Source organism: Plasmodium berghei, assembly GCF_900002375.2.
Source record: "Plasmodium berghei ANKA genome assembly, chromosome: 8".
NCBI classification, from domain to species: domain Eukaryota; phylum Apicomplexa; class Aconoidasida; order Haemosporida; family Plasmodiidae; genus Plasmodium; species Plasmodium berghei.
The window spans coordinates 617,872-632,716 of record NC_036166.2 but is presented as its reverse complement, the minus strand read 5'-3'; the positions used below and the strand labels follow the sequence as shown (position 1 = coordinate 632,716).

Here is a 14,845-nt window from a genome sequence, read left to right as displayed (position 1 = left end):
GGGTTTGGGTTTGGGTTTTTTTTTGTTTTTTTTTGTTTTTTTTTGCATTTGTTTGCATTTGTTTGCACCGAATTTTTTAATTTTGACTAATTGTTGACAAACATCCATATAACAAAAATATCAAAATGGATTTTGGAATATAAAATAAATTACACCACTTTGGAAAAAGAGTAAAAATATCGAATACTTGATCCCAAGTATATCTAAATGAATGTAGAAAAATACCTGAACTATGATAAGTACAAATATTAAGATTTTTAAAAAAATAATTATTTAAACTTTCTTCATTATCTATGTTATTTAAATTTATACTGTCATTGTATAGCCAATTAAATGAGGTGTTCATAAAAGGAATAAGTGGAAAGTATGAATATTTTTCTATATTATTACTTTTAACATTTTTTTGATCTTCAAAATGTAATTTTTCTGTTTTTGTCATGTATTTCTTTTCAAAGTTTGGATTATAATGTGAGTCATTTGATATAGGGAAAGACAAACTTTTAAGATGGGTTCGAATTTGATGGGTCCTTCCAGTCATTGGCTGACATAATATAAGTGACTCATTAAATTGATAATTATATGATAAAAACATAAATCTAGTTACACTAGGTTTTATAGAATATTGATTAGAAATTTGATAATTTTTTTTATTATATTTTGTAAAAACATATTTTAACAATTTTTTATCTTCACAATACATATACCCAAAATCTATAACAAAATATTTATGATACATTTCAAAATCTTCGTCTATTTTTTTTTGATTTTCAGCGTCTAACTCAGCATTTTGAACATTATTCATCTGGACATCTTCAAATTTTGACATATCAAAAAGTTCGTCTATATATTTACTATTTTTATTTATAGAATTAATTAAGTTTCTTAAATAAATTTCTTTATTTTTATCATTATATTTTTCATTTTTATATTTATTACGATACAAAAATATATCATTTTTAAATGAATCACCAGGATAATCACCATTAAATTGATATATATCATCGTTTTTTATTCCGTTATTTTTGCAATATTCTTCAAATAATTTATTTATTTCATTATCTTCGTTATTATTATCATCACCTTTTAATATTTTATTTTCATTAATCAACTTTTTAATTAAATCTCGAAAATCGCCTTCTACACGTGCTATATAAGATTTCGTTATTTTATTATTACACACATATTCCGAAAATATTGTAGAAAATTTTTTATTTTTTCCAAATAGTACAATCCCTGATGTTAATTTATCTAATCTATGTAATGTATAAATATAAGAATCATCTTTGCTATTATCTTCTTCTATTTCATTATGTTTATATTTATTTAATGTGGTATTTATTTGTTTATATTTCTCTTTAAAAAATTTGTTATTATCATGTAAATTGATAGAAGATTCTCCATTTTCAAGGTCTACATTCTTTTCCCTTTTCAAAATGTTAGATTTGACATTTGTTATCAATTCATTATTAAGTATAGATGAGTCTTCGTTTATTTCATTTGCATTTATTATATTGTGAGAGTTGGATAAATGCTCTGTTTTATTTTCGTTATCATTTGTAGCCAATTTTTTATTAAAATTACCTGACTCGTTCAGATAATTTTGGCTATTATGATCATTTTTTCTTTTCTTTTTTTTTTTTGGGCCATTTCCTTGATTTACATCTTCATAATTATCGTTATTCAAAATTTGTTTTGACGATTTAAGTTTCAATTTTTCTTTTCTTTCCTCCCATTGTGTATATATTGTATCCAAAACATTAAAATTATTTTTTTTTAAATTAAGATCAATTTTAACAACATCGTCTATTTCATTGTCATGTTCATTTTCAGTTTCTTTTTTTCCAGATTGAATAATATAATTTTGTAAAATTCTTAGAAGAGAGTTATATTGATATGAGCCAACTGGATGAGTAGGCATACTAGCCACTTTATTTACACAAATAAAATTTTCATCTTCATACAAAATTATTATTTTATTATATAAAACTGGTTTTTCAAATAATAATAATTTATGCTCAATAAAATCGTTACTTTTAATTATATAATCATTAGTTATATTTTTATTATTAACTTTTATATATCCCTTTTTTATTGATTCTAAAAAGTAATCCGTATTATATGCACAAAATTCAAAAGCTAAAACATCCACTATATTTTTTCCAAACCATCTTTTTTTGGCAAACAATTTATATGTATAAACATATGGAGATACAAATCTTAATTTATTTTTTATAAAATATTTAGGTTTAAAATTTTTATCCACAGCATTTAACCCACTTGTCTTTTCTACAACAATCTTCATGATTTTAAATGATTGGCTAATTTCTATTAATATAAATATTATTGTCAAGAATGAACTAAAGAAGCGCATTATCACTTTTTTATTCTATCCCCCACATGTGTTGAATTGTGATAATACTTTCTTTTCTGTTTTCGTTTTATTATCAACAGGCACACAAGTGCTACATACTAGTATGATACAACTTCTAGAGGGATTATGTATAAGCATGTATATATATGCATATGTATGTATGCATACTAAGGGTTCAATCTTTGGGTTTGAAACAAAACTGTGATAAATAAGTATACGATATACAGAGAAAGAAAATGTAGAAATGTTTATAAAACTTCGTATCAAAAAAATTGACTTAATTTTCTGTTGAATATTCGATGGATGGTTTTGAAAAAAAAAAAATTTTTTATTACATGTTGGAAAATTTGATAGTTAAATTGGATTTCCAGCAATTTGTATAAATATATACATACAATTTTTTTTATTTATTTATTTGCTGAGCTTTTTGTGTTATATTGAGGATTATAATATTTATTTTTTTTAAACATCATCATTACATATATTTAATATGCTCTCGTAAATAAGTTATTGGTAGCAAGTGATATTTTATTTTTCACATTTTTTACATGAACGTTCATGCTAATTTTTTTTTTTTTTTTTTTTTATTTGTAAGGTTGGTTAAGCATAAGTATATGATTATAATTAATTAAAAATTGTGATAAACAAATTTATAATTGAATAAAATGTCACATATTAGTTACATTATTTTAATAAATAGTATGCAATATATATAAATGAATAAATATTAAAAATCGATGAAATGTATAATGGATAATGAATAGATGGGTGTTTATGGTGTGGGTTTTTTTTTTTTTTTTGGAAGAATTTAAATTTAAACAAATGAGTCATATTTTAAATGATTGTAGTTATTTATATAACCAGATTAAAAAAAAAACTAGATATATAAATGCATATTTAGAAAGAAATAAAATAATATCATTGAAGAAAGGGAAAAGCAAACAAAAAAAAATAAATAGTCTAAATACACATTTACATTCCTCTCTATATAGTAATCCACATAATGATATAAAAAAGGAAGTACAAATATATGAAATATTAAATAATGCAATTAAAAATGTCGTAAAAAAAGTAATAAAAAATGAAAATTTATTGATACCAAAACAATACTTATTAGAATATAATAAACTTTATGATGATTATGAATATCAATCAGGAATAATTATGTTTATTGATAAAGATATTCGTGATGGTGTTTCTATTAATGGAAGTGAGAATGAGCATAAACATTTTCGACAAAAAATAATCGAATCCTTGAAAAACGAATGCTCTGATATAATTGATGATATACGATTATCTCAAAACGGTATATTAAATATAAGGGTAAAAGATGAATATATAAAAAGAAGATTTTATGAATTTCATACTCAATTAAATGAAAATAAACAAAATGATCAAATAAAAACAGACGAAAAAAAAAATGTAGTTGTGTTAGATTATTGTGGAGTTAATATGGCAAAGCATATGCATGTTGGTCATTTAAAATCATTATTTTTAGGATATGCATTAAATAATATTTTTGATTATTTTAATTTTAATGTAAAAAGTCGAAATCATATTGGGAATTGGAATTCTAATATAGCAATGGTCATAACTTTTTTTATTTTTTTTTTGTCTGAAAATTGGTGTAATCAATTTGTTATTAATTCATCTTCTTTATTACAAAATTCAGAAAATATTAAAACGAATAATAATTGCTTTTCTGATATTTTTGTAGAAAAAAATGAAAATTTTCAAATTGTTAAAAAGTATTTGGATATTTTAAATAATTTGAAAGAAAACAATTTTTATGATAATTATGAAAAATTTAACATAAACAAAATAGAAAATATAAATTTAGATAATATTGATAATGCATATAAAATATCTAAAGAACTGTATTCTATTAATACCTTGTTTCAAAAATGTACTAAACATATTTTATCTTTAATGTATAAATATGATGATAAAACTATACAATTATGGAATGTTCTTTGTGATAAAACAAGAAAAGTAAATTATTTATAGACAATTATTTTATTACTAATTACCTTTTCATATTTAAAAAATAATTATTTGTTTGTTTTTTTATCCTAATATATATACACAATTTTTTACTATATATATAATTCGCTATTTTGGTAAAACTCAATTATTTTTCTACAAACCATTAATCATTGTAACTATACTTTTTTTATTTTTTTTTTTAGGAAAATGATGAGATTCTTCGAATATTCAAGATTCATAAACTAATCGAAAAAGGGGAAGATTTTTATGTGAAATATGTTCCTAAAGTTTTAGAAGAAATGGAAAAAAAAAAGATTCTTTTTAAATTTGGAAATAAATTATGTGTACTTTTTAAAAAAAAAAAAAATTTAGAGATCGAAAAAACTAAAATAAATTGCAATGATAAAGATTATTATGAAGTTGTACAAGTACAAGATAAAATTTATGACGATTTAAAAAATGGAGATATAAATATTTTGAAAAAAAATTATCATATTTTAACTTTAAAAAATGATATAGCTTATACATATGCAGGTATAGATTTAGCTTCTATATATTATAGAGTGTATTTTGAAAAAGCTGATAAAATAATTTATGTTGTAGATGAAAATCAAAAGAATCATTTTATGCAAATTTTTTCAATATACAAAAATATGAACATGTTTTCTAAAGACGTAGAATATAAATGTATATGTTATGGTTTTGTCTTAAATAATGAAAAAAAAAAAATTAAAACAAAAAATTTTACTAACAACACTTTTGTTAAAGATGTAATACAAAATTTACAACAGATTGAAGAAAAGAAAATAAAAAAAAACGATGAAAATGAATATAACGAAAACTGTTATGATGATAATAATGAAGGGAAGTTTATATATAACAAGAGATATTACACAAAAAAAAATTATAAAAATTTATTATTGTCTTCCATAGTTTATTCTTATATTAGTGTTAAAAATTGCAAAAGACAAACAATAAATAATTTAATTAACTCTTATAATTTTGAATATATATATATTATTAATAATTATAATGATATATACTTTATTTTGGGAAATTTAAAAAAGTCCGATTATTCATTTATATATGAAGAAAAATATTATATTAATATGGATTACCGATTAAAAAAATTGTTATTAGATATTATGAATTTTAAAAATATTTTAAAAAATGTAATTTATAATTATAATGTTGATAAATTATGTTCTTACTTATTTAGTTTGTCACAAAAAACTCATCATTTTGCTCGTGATAGTTTTAATAAAAATTTTCTTCACAATTTTGAAGAAAAAAACATTCATAAATTTTTAAACTTTATTAAAAATATCAGCAAAGAAAAAATAGCTAATACTATTATTAATCTAGAAAAAAAAAAATACGATATATTCGATGATGAAAAAATAACATATTTAAATTTATTTATAAATTTTATTAAAAGTGATAAAGATCACAATCCTACAATTAATAAAATAAATAGCTTTTCTAAAGATGAGCTAAACAAAATTATGTCTTTTTTTTTAAATAAAACATTTGAAATAATTGTTATGCAATCATATTTATTTATAGTTTCGGAAATATTTGATATTCTGAATCTTTATTTAGTGAAGTTTGATACCCCGGAAATTATTAAATAGTATAGGATTAAATAGCAAATTTTTGATTTGTATATATTTGTTTATATACATATTTATATATTTTTTAATTTTTATGCATCATTTAATACACTTTGTAGTTTTATGCTCTCCTTTTCGAAGAGCATAATAAGTAATTTTGTGCTAATATTATACAAGTTTAATAAAATGTTTTAATTAGTTACAATTTAAAAAAAATGACATCAAAAAAATCATCAAAAAAAGCATAAGCAAAAGCATAAACAAAATCATAAACAAAAACAAAAACATATAAAATAAAGCAGAAAATGTGCGTGTACGCATGTATTTATATAGATCAAAAATAATATCAAAATTGTAAAACAAGATATATATATTAATGAGATTAATAACATATTCATAGAATATAACTTAAAAATCAGGAATTGTATAGTTTTATTCTCTCTTAATAGTGAGTATAACTTTTTAATTTATTCATTTCTTCTTAAATAAACATATATATATTGTTTTGTATACTATGAAATGGTGCCAATGAAAATATTTATAAATTATTATAGTTCTTGGAATCATAAAATACACAAAAAAAACTAATTCTTTAAAATGTTTTTTCGAATTTTTTTGAGCTTCCTTTTCTTTGCGCATATTTTGGTGCAATTTTGGGAACTGCCTTAACGGGTGGTGGTTTTACATCCAATGCGATCTTTTTGGCCGCTATAATTAGAAAAAGTATTGAAGAAAAAATATATATTTTAATTTGTATAAATATTGTTAATATACAGAGAATGAATACAAGGACAATTTGTATATTCTAATATATAAAAGAAACACTAACTATATGTGCATATGTATATAATATCTCAGTTTTATACACGATAATTATTCATGCGTTTGTTTTATGTATATGCAACGCTATATTTTCCTAGTTCAATTACATTTCAATTTAAATGGACTATCATTTTTTTCTTCACTTTCCGTGTTTTTTTGGGCAATAGTACTTTGGCGCGCTGCTACAGGTTCTTTTGCTTTAGATTGTTTGCATCCCATTTTCTGTAATAAATAAAACAGGTATTACATATATATACGTTGACAAACTCACAAAAGTGCTCATAAAAAGGTATAACATAAAGTTGTAAAACACAATATAATTTAGTTGGCTTATAATTTAATAACACAATGAAAGTACAATCCTATTGATAAAAAAAAATATAGAGAAATACTTAAAGGATTGGATGTTTTTTAGAAAAATTAATGAAAAAAACAAATATATTTTTGAGGCTCTACAACGTTAATAAACAAATAAAAATTATAGAAAAATTAATATTTTGATTACAAATGTGTGTAATACATATTTTTGTTGTGTATTTATATAAAAATATTTATTTATTATTATTTTTTAAAAATATATTTTTTTAATTTAATATATATATATATATATATATATCCATATTTTTTTTTCTTTTTTTTGATTGTACAACAACTAAATATCATCCAATGATGCTTTGAGTTTTGTAGATTATAACAATATTATTGCATAAAAAAAATACACATTATAATTACATCAAAAATATGAATCGGAAATAAAAAAAACAATAGTTATTTCATAATTATATGAACAGTCATAAAAAACAAATAAATAATTTTTAGAGCTTTTTTGTTTCCTTCACTTTATCGCACTATATACAACATTTTATACACACTTTTTTTTTTTTTTTTCTTTCTCTTCTTTTTTTTGGTGAATTTTGTTCATATAAATAATAGCTTTTATCTTTATTTTATAAAAAAACTAGCATTTATTTTTTTTCTCTTTTTTTTTCTCCTTTTTTTTTATAATTTTTCACAACATTAAATTTAGCTTTTATAAATGCTTCCCCTTTTATTTGCATTTGATTTTGTTCGTAAAAACACATTTTACAAAATACTTCTTTTGCTGTGTTTTTATTAAACCCAAAAAAGAAATAAATGAAATCGATTTGTTTTTCATTTTGTGGTGGTGTTATTAAAATGTTGCAACGACAATTACAATTACAATTATAATTTGTTCATAGCGTTTTACTAAAATATTTATTTATAAAATGTGCTATGCATGTAATATAATTTTTATTGATCACTAATTTTTTAATACAATAAATTAACTAATTTTCCTAGCAAACTTGCTAACCCATATATATATATATATATATATATATTTGTTTATATTTATAAGAATAGTTGAAGAAAATGATCAAATGGGGGAAAAAACCTTTTTCCCCTTATTCCAGAAGAATTTAACAAAATTGTGAGAGAAAATATAAATAAATATATGTATATTCATAGAATGAAACTATTTTATAGAGTATGTAGTTGCACCGGTTTCATAGTTACTTTATTGTCTTCCTTTATCTCGTTTTTTTTCATAATGGATATAACATATATACATTAAATTAAAAAAGAGATTAATTTGCTGATAATTTTAGAAAAGGTTTTAAATATTTTCAAGTATAATAAATTTAAAAAAGTGTTTTGTAAACATATAAAACAAATTTAATTTAGTTTAATTTAATTTAATTTAATAATAATGGGTAATTTTTCAGGGTATACTTTTTTAAAATTATTTTTATTTAACCCCGAAAAAGCATGTACACACATAAAATTATCTTATTGTGTACATTAAGTTTATGTAATGACCCATGCAATATAAAATGAACAAAAAAAAGAAAAAGAGGAAAAACATGATATGACCGTTTTTTGGATTTTGAATTTTATCTCATGCAAAAACTTTTATACTTTGTCCATGTTATTTGCCTTTTGTTTCTTTCAATAGTTTTTTCATAATTTTCTTGGATTTTTTTTTGTTAACTTCCTCAAACTTAGTTTCTGTAATATTTAGTTTAACATTTCTGTTTAAAAAGTTATAATCTGTGTCCTGATCATAATTAAAGTTGTGCCAAAAAAAAGACCAGGCATTATCTCCATTTTGTTTATATCCATTAAAATCAAGTAAATCATCACTATATTTATTAATTGGAACAAAGAATGGATATACATCATTTTTATATTTTCTATGAGATAATTTCATTTTTATTTGTAATAAATTATTTTTATATATACATGAAATATCACTCAAATCAATGTAAGAAAAAGGTCTAAAGGCTCTTTGAATTCTTGTATATTCATGTGATTTATTTCTTTTTTGTCGATTTTTAAAATTTCGACTTTCCCATTCTTGAACCATATAATTTTTTTTGGTATTAATTATAATTATTGGTGGCATAGGTTCATTTTTATTAAATTTTGTATCCATATTATCATTAGTAGTATATGTATATGAATATTTTTTGAGGTTATAATTATTTAGTTTATTATATGTATTATTATATGATTGGACATGTTCATGCTCTATTTCAGTATCATCATTTATATTATTTGGAATATTTTCAAGTTTGTAATTTTGTAAATTTGATAGATTATCATAAATATTTTGATTTAAATTAGAAGATTTATTTGCCAATTTTGTTTCTTTAAACTTTTCATAATATTTTGAAATATCAAAAGTATTATAATTTTTTTCAATATTATCAATGATGATAAGAGTGTCATCAATTTTTATATCAGGTAGCCATGATTGTATAACAAAATAAATATCTTCTTCTAAATATTTATCAGTTTTTTTATCAATCATATATAATTTTTTAAGTACTTCATTTTTTTCATCGTCATCCATATCTGAGTTTGTAAAATTGTTATCTTCTTGTCCATCTTGTTTTCCTTTATGTTTATTAGTAACATCTGATTTTACTATATTACCTTTTATATCCATTATTTCATTTGTTTCTTGATATTTTTTTATATCCTCTCTTACTTTTTCTATAACCTTTTTATTTATAGTTTTTTCTTTATCATCTATACTTTTTATATCTTTTAATAGTTGTATATTTACTTCATTAATATTTTCAAAGATTTTATTTAATTTAGTTTCGTCTGCTTTATATTTTCTTTCATAAACATTTACTTGTGGGGAGTTATCCACTTGAGTAACATAATCTCGTTCAGCATTTATATAATTAAAAACTTGGTTTTTATTATTATCATTATTTATACCTTTGTTCGTTTTATGAGTTTCATTTATACACATATTATTATCTATAGTACTATTACACTTTTCTGTTTTATCATATTCCACTAATTCAGGATCTTGAAGTTCTTCTATATACTCATTATTTATTTCATTTTCTATTAAGTTATTTTTATTTTTATTATATATACTTTCTCTTATATAGTAAACATTTGTTTTTCCAAACATCGCCACATCAGTTGGTACATTTATTCCATTCCTTTCGAAATAAATTCGTTTTGTTTTGTTATTCAATTGATTGTATATATATTTATCTCCATATTTAAAAGTATTATCACTATTTCCAATTTTATCAAAATTATTTGTATTTTTATTGTTTAACTTATTTCCATTATGAGGATAGAGGAAAAACAAATTGTCATAATTTAATCGACTAGCCTTTTTCGTTTTTTTTTGAAATGTCCCCCAATTTAAATAGCTCCCTTTTGTTTTTTTTTTTAAGTTAACATTTATAACATTATATTTATTTCTGTTAAATAGTAATAGAAAAAATATGCAAAAAAGAAAATAGTATATCATATTTTCATTTTAGGCCTGCTCAAATAGAAGGTATAAGAAAATATCAGAGCAAAAGGTATTTATATAAATATATATAAAATGTGAGTATCAAAAAAAAAGTAAAACTTTAAATTAGCATTTCATCTTTTCATATATTAATTATTTTGTGTTAATGGATATACATTTATGGTGCATGTATGTATTGGGGATATGACACATATACACATATAACCCACTACTTAATATGCGCTCGAGAAATTTTCCTACGAACCGCCTCAAATTTTGGCTTAATTATCTCGGCTTTTGACTGTTAAAATAGGTTAGAAAAATAAGCAAAAAAAAAGTAATATACAGAAAAATGGCAGAAAATGCGTAAAAAAATACGTAAAAAATGGGGAAAAAATACGGTATGAAAAGGTTTATTTCTAAACAAGTATGGATATAGGAAGTATGGGTAAATATGTGAAAAGATGAAAAATAAGTTTAATAAATAATTTATATAAATTATTCAAAACGCACAAAAAAATTATAAAATTAGATTAAAATTAAAGTGATCATTGTTCTTTAAAAATATGGATCATATTAATTGTAGTTCTTGAAATATCATCACAAGTTATTTCCAAATTAATATGTTTTTCCTTTTCTATATTTTCATTTACATAGGATTGAAAAGAAGTATAAATATCAATGGTGTCAAAATCGTTATTACCAATTATAACAAAATAAAAGGAAAGAAAATGATTGAGTAAAAAAAGAAACTTGTAATTTTTTATTTTAAATTTTGTACACACATTAATTAAATAATTAAGATCCGCTTGTATTTGCAAAATAATATTTTTATTTACAATTTTAATTGTATTTATAAGCAAAAAATATTTTTCTGATAAATGTGAAAACAACTCTTGTAATAAATTTGTATTTTTATTTTCATAATATATTTCGATAAATGAAAAAATAACTTCCCCTAATAAACATATATTTTCATGGGGATCAAAAAATTGGATATTTTCATCATATTTTATGTAACGAATTTTTTCTATATATTTATTTAAATAGCCACATAAAGGAATTAAAGAGAAATGAATTACATTTTTTTCAATTGCATTTTTTATTTCTTTTAATTTGCACATAGATAATTTTAGTAAATATTTTCCATATTCTTCCAGTTCACTATCTTCAAAAATTATAGAATTATAGTTTTCCTCATCAGTTTGTTCATTTTTTTCAGCATTTATTGACGATTTATTGTCTTTATATACTGAACTTGAAGAAGAATCATCATTTTGCATAGACATGGTATTTTCTTTTGTTAATTGATTTTCATGATTTAGGGATGTAGATTCTTCATTATAATTATGCGTATAGTTTTTTTTTTTTTTTTTCGAAAAATTTCCGTGAAAAAAAAAATTGTGTAGATGCGCTATGTTGGCATATATTTCTGGGGGGTATGTTTTTTCTTTAGAAATGTAAGACTTGCATAAAATATTTGTATAACTATTATTATTAAAATAGTAATAAGTTCTATCAAAAATATAAGAAGATAATTTAATATAATCCTTAAAAATTATATCAAATATATTTAACAAATTAAAAAAAATAGAGATAATATTTTTTATATAATCAATAACCATATTCGAGGTATTAAAATATTCTTGTATTTGTAATGATTCGTCAATAATTATTTGGTTGTTTTCATTGTCTATTTCATTTATTTTATTATTTTTTTTAGAAATATCAATGCTATAACTTTGGTGACCTCGATCAAATATATTATGATCATTTATATATTTTTTTCTATTTGTGTGTTGCATTTCTTTACTTTTGATTTCATCTTTAATATTATAAATGATTTCATATAAAAAGTTATATATGTTTATGAAAAGTAAAAGAAACGAAGTATCAATATAATGGATATATGAGAAAAATATAAGAAATCTAAAAAAGTGTAAATGAAATATAGTATTATTATTAATTTCATTTATTTTATTGTCTATAATATTTTTTATATCATTTTGTAAATCTGTAAAAAATATTAAAAGTTTATTTTGTAACAATAAATTATGTCTATCAAAATCTCGAAGTTTTGAATTTATATGTTCAAAACTATCATTATAAAATTTAGAAATATTTGTAACATTAATTATATATTCATTTATTATTTCTTTGTTAATAAAAATTGTTTCTTTTAATATTTTTTGTAATATATTTTTTTTATTTATAAATAAAGGCATGTTTGTTAATATATTTATGCTTGTATTTATTGAGTCCATAATTTTAAATATCATATTATTTTTGTTTGTATTATCATCAACATTTTTTAACATTTTAGAATCTTCTATATATGCACATACAACATGTATGGTTTCTTTAAAAAGATTAACAAAAAATGTATCTATATGTTTTTGATATAGCTCATATTCTTTTAAATTATTATCGTCTTTATGTAATGATAATATAAAATGATCATTTGTTTTATTATTTGACGATTCAAAAATTTGTTTCTCTATTTCTGAAATGTTTTTGTTTTCAACAAAGTTTTGACTATTATGAAGCATGACATTCAATTTGTTCATAAAAATATGGAGAACATTTATCATAGATTCTTTTTTTTCCTCTATAAATGATGTAAAATATTCATAATAAATAATTATAATATTATATATTAATATATTCTGTTTTGATTGAACAAATTTTAAAAATGTTTTTGAAAAATAGTTTTCAATAAGATATTGAATTAACTTGTTACTAATATGAGTTATTTGATATTCATAATCATATTCTTTTATATTTATATAATTAAAATATATATTTAATAAATATATATATATATTTACAATTTCGTTAATATTAATATTAATATTGTTAATCATATATGCAAATATAATTTCATTTAATAAAAAATACAAATCCTCAAAAAATTTATTTGAATATATAGAATAAAATTTTTCAAAAGAATAATTTTTTTTTAAATCTTTTATAATTTCTTCATGTTCATTAATATATATTAAATTATCATAAACTTTTAACACATTTTTTATTTTTTCATTTGTGTCTATATTTGAATGTCCTATTGATAATAATAATAATTCTTTTATATTTTTTTCTATAGATGGATAGCATTTCAAAAATAATAAACTTTTTTTAATTTTATCCAAAATTTCCTTAAACTCAATACTTTTTTCTAACAACTCTGTGTCATTTTTACCCGTTTTCACTTTTTCCAGCTCGTTTACTTTATTTTCGTCGCCATTTTCTTTTATTTTTGTTGACGTATCATTCACTGCTTCGTTGCTATCAAACTGTTTACTATATCCATAGTTTCCTTTCTGTTCATAATTGTAGGTATTATATTCTATAACCTTTAATTGAGTGGACATATTCTCATATTTTTTTTGGGATATACTTTTAAGACAATTATTACTAGATCCATCATCTTCATTTATGTTTTTATGATTAATTTGATTTACAATAACATGACTATTTATATTTGAGATGATTATGTTGTCAATGTATTTTTTAACATGAACGTTTTTTTCTTTAAAATTTGTAGTTTCTTGATTTATTTTATTATTTAATTTAATTTTTTCCTCATTAATAAAATTTTTTAAAATTTTTATTTTTTTTTCAATAATATTATATTCTTTATCATTTTCAAAATTCAAAGAATCATTATTATCACTTATGTAAATGTCAAAATACTTGTTAAGAAAATCTTTTGAATTATATTCACTTTTTTCAATTATTTCTAATATATTATTTTCATCCATTTATGTAGAAATTATGAGGAAATTTGAAAAAGACTAACAAATTAAAATATACAATTTAGATAAAAAACTTATCATTTATCTTCAATTTATAGATAATTTTGAACCTTAACAATTCAATTTATTTTTTTTTTACATTGTTATGTAATATATGCCTACCCTATGTTTGCAAATGATACTATTTTTATGGTCAATTTAAAATTATTCAAATAGTTGAAAGTTTACTAAGCAATTATAATATATATGTAAAGATATTTTTTCTACTAAATTATTCGTTTTTTATTATATTTTTTTTTTAAGAAAAAGTAACATATACACCAATATGTGATAGATAAAATCAAATTTTTCCAAACCCAATATATTAGTACACATTAATAACTACTATATATTGGCATATATAAATAATAAATATATTACATATATGCTAAATGTATTCCCTTTTTTTTTATATTTTTTTCCATGCATTCGTTTATTTTTATTATGAATATATTGACACAATCTGAAT

The 14,845-nt window shown here is 20.5% G+C and overlaps 5 protein-coding genes across 5 annotated transcripts; 1 reads left to right on the top strand and 4 right to left on the bottom strand.

The window, feature by feature from the left end:
- Positions 1–76: 76 nt before the first annotated feature.
- PBANKA_0815000 (pseudouridylate synthase, putative) lies at positions 77–2,371 on the bottom strand (the record flags this gene model as incomplete). The annotated part of the gene is made up of 1 exon (XM_034564313.1): positions 77–2,371. The coding sequence occupies one exon, from the start codon at positions 2,369–2,371 to the stop codon at positions 77–79; it is 2,295 nt and encodes a 764-aa protein (XP_034421122.1).
- Positions 2,372–3,127: 756 nt separating this feature from the next.
- On the top strand, positions 3,128–5,991 carry PBANKA_0814900 (arginine--tRNA ligase, putative; the record flags this gene model as incomplete). The annotated part of the gene is made up of 2 exons (XM_034564312.1): positions 3,128–4,363; positions 4,561–5,991. 2 exons carry the CDS (start codon positions 3,128–3,130, stop codon positions 5,989–5,991), a joined length of 2,667 nt encoding a protein of 888 aa, XP_034421121.1.
- Positions 5,992–6,562: 571 nt separating this feature from the next.
- PBANKA_0814800 (conserved Plasmodium protein, unknown function) lies at positions 6,563–7,011 on the bottom strand (the record flags this gene model as incomplete). Its single annotated transcript, XM_034564311.1, has 2 exons — positions 6,563–6,678; positions 6,900–7,011. The coding sequence occupies 2 exons, from the start codon at positions 7,009–7,011 to the stop codon at positions 6,563–6,565; spliced, it is 228 nt and encodes a 75-aa protein (XP_034421120.1).
- A 1,729-nt stretch (positions 7,012–8,740) lies between these two features.
- On the bottom strand, positions 8,741–10,597 carry PBANKA_0814700 (conserved Plasmodium protein, unknown function; the record flags this gene model as incomplete). The annotated part of the gene is made up of 1 exon (XM_034564310.1): positions 8,741–10,597. One exon carries the CDS (start codon positions 10,595–10,597, stop codon positions 8,741–8,743), a length of 1,857 nt encoding a protein of 618 aa, XP_034421119.1.
- A 533-nt stretch (positions 10,598–11,130) lies between these two features.
- PBANKA_0814600 (conserved Plasmodium protein, unknown function) lies at positions 11,131–14,343 on the bottom strand (the record flags this gene model as incomplete). The annotated part of the gene is made up of 1 exon (XM_034564309.1): positions 11,131–14,343. One exon carries the CDS (start codon positions 14,341–14,343, stop codon positions 11,131–11,133), a length of 3,213 nt encoding a protein of 1,070 aa, XP_034421118.1.
- Positions 14,344–14,845: the final 502 nt, after the last annotated feature.